The sequence below is a fragment of the Mandrillus leucophaeus genome, unplaced genomic scaffold (assembly GCF_000951045.1).
Source record: "Mandrillus leucophaeus isolate KB7577 unplaced genomic scaffold, Mleu.le_1.0 Scaffold279, whole genome shotgun sequence".
NCBI lineage: Eukaryota > Metazoa > Chordata > Mammalia > Primates > Cercopithecidae > Mandrillus > Mandrillus leucophaeus.
The window spans coordinates 1465830-1467349 of record NW_012102909.1 but is presented as its reverse complement, the minus strand read 5'-3'; the positions used below and the strand labels follow the sequence as shown (position 1 = coordinate 1467349).

Below are 1520 nucleotides of genomic sequence, written 5' to 3'. Positions count from 1 at the left end.
GGTCCCTCTGCGCCCCTGGAGATGCGCGCCTGTCCCCAGGCGACCCTGTCAACGAGCCCGGCCAGGGGCGAAAGCGTCCTCGCCCGCTTAGCCTGGGGTGTGGGGACAACTCGCGGCACTTACTTGTCCAAAATGAAGTACAGGTCAAATCCGCCGTAGCAGGCTGGACCCCCATCCTCCCGGCGTCCCCCTTGCCCGGCGCAGATGAGCGCCAGAGTGGCCAAAGAGAGCCACTGGAAGCCGATGCCGAGGGCTCTCCGCTCCGCCGTGGCCATGGCCCGCAGCCCGGGGAGAGCAGGGTCCGCTCCTTCCCACGCTCCGCGAACTCGCCGCGACCCTCAGGGACGCGCCATCCGCGGGCCCCTCCTCGCGGGTCCTTTATTCCCCCTCGCTCCCTCGCAACTCCCCGGAAGCAATTGTCTGGAGGAGTTCAAGGTTTTCCCTCTGGTTTCCGCTCCGATGCTGTTTCTGGGTTTCGGGTTTCAAGGATCCCAATCCTGTCCTCCGCTTCTTGAAAGGGGAGGGCTGTCTCGGGCCGGGGCCGCCGGGCCGCTCCCGAGGCCGCGCCGAGGTTTTGCAATGGAAGGAGTTCTGTCCCGACGGTTCTTTGTCCCAGATTTTAAATATGATGGGGTGGGTTTTCAAATTGTTCTTGGTGGGGGGAATGCTTTGCCTTCTCTCCTTCCTCTCTGCCCCCCTTTCTCGTTCTTACGGGGAAGAGAGTTCAAAGGCTGCCACCTTGTGGACAAAAGCGGCGAAAGCACGTGTGGGACCCGCGGGAGTGCGGCGGGGGCGCTTCCAGGCTTCGCGTGTAAATCTCCTTGTCCTTACCATTCTCGTGTGAGCTGTGCATGTTTTCTTACTCCTTCCTTCTTCCCACGCACTTTCCCTTTCTGTTTCCATGACCGCCTCTCCATTCTCTCTAGTCAGTCCTTCTATCCCTTCTTTTCCTTTCCTATCCTGCATCTTTTGATAAGGTCACTAAACATTGGATGAGAACTTGTTTCCTCCAAGCACGGTGACTCCGACTCCCCAGGCTAGGACCTTTGCAAACAAGCCATTGTGCAGATGACTAGGGGAAAACGGGGCCTTTGTCGCCTGAGTCATCAGAGTGACCTTACATGGTCTTAGCCTGGACCATAAAAGAGACTGTTGGGGTCCGGTCTGAAAGCAGCACAAACAGCCCTACAGAGTGTGGTACTCAGGGCTGCTCCCGGCAAGGAACAGCTGAGCCTTCTAAATTGCCACCATCTCCATCTTTTAGAGATTCTGTGATAATAGTTCTTCTTTTCAGCCTGTCAACTTTGACTTTTTCTCTCTATGTTTGATTTAGGATGAAGGAAGTAAACAGCTTACAAGAGTAGAGATGGTCCAAGCAGTTTGTAATTGGCAGGGAAGTTCTGTGCTAGCCTCTGTAAATTGGAGAATCAGCCTCTGAGCCCCAGTTCCGAGTGGTACCCTAGTTCTAGCTTCCTATTGTCTTCTACTCTGGGAGCCCACAGTGCATATGCATATACTGT

At 55.9% G+C, this 1520-nt stretch overlaps 1 protein-coding gene across 1 annotated transcript in view; it reads right to left on the bottom strand.

Moving 5' to 3' along the window:
• ANTXR1 (anthrax toxin receptor 1) overlaps positions 1-664 on the bottom strand; it is a 255495-nt gene extending 254831 nt beyond the window's left edge. Inside the window, exon 1 of the mRNA XM_011985041.1 lies at positions 124-664. Coding sequence (XP_011840431.1) covers positions 124-275 — 152 coding nt within the window. The 5' untranslated portion in view covers positions 276-664. The remainder of the gene's footprint in view (positions 1-123) is intronic.
• Positions 665-1520: the final 856 nt, after the last annotated feature.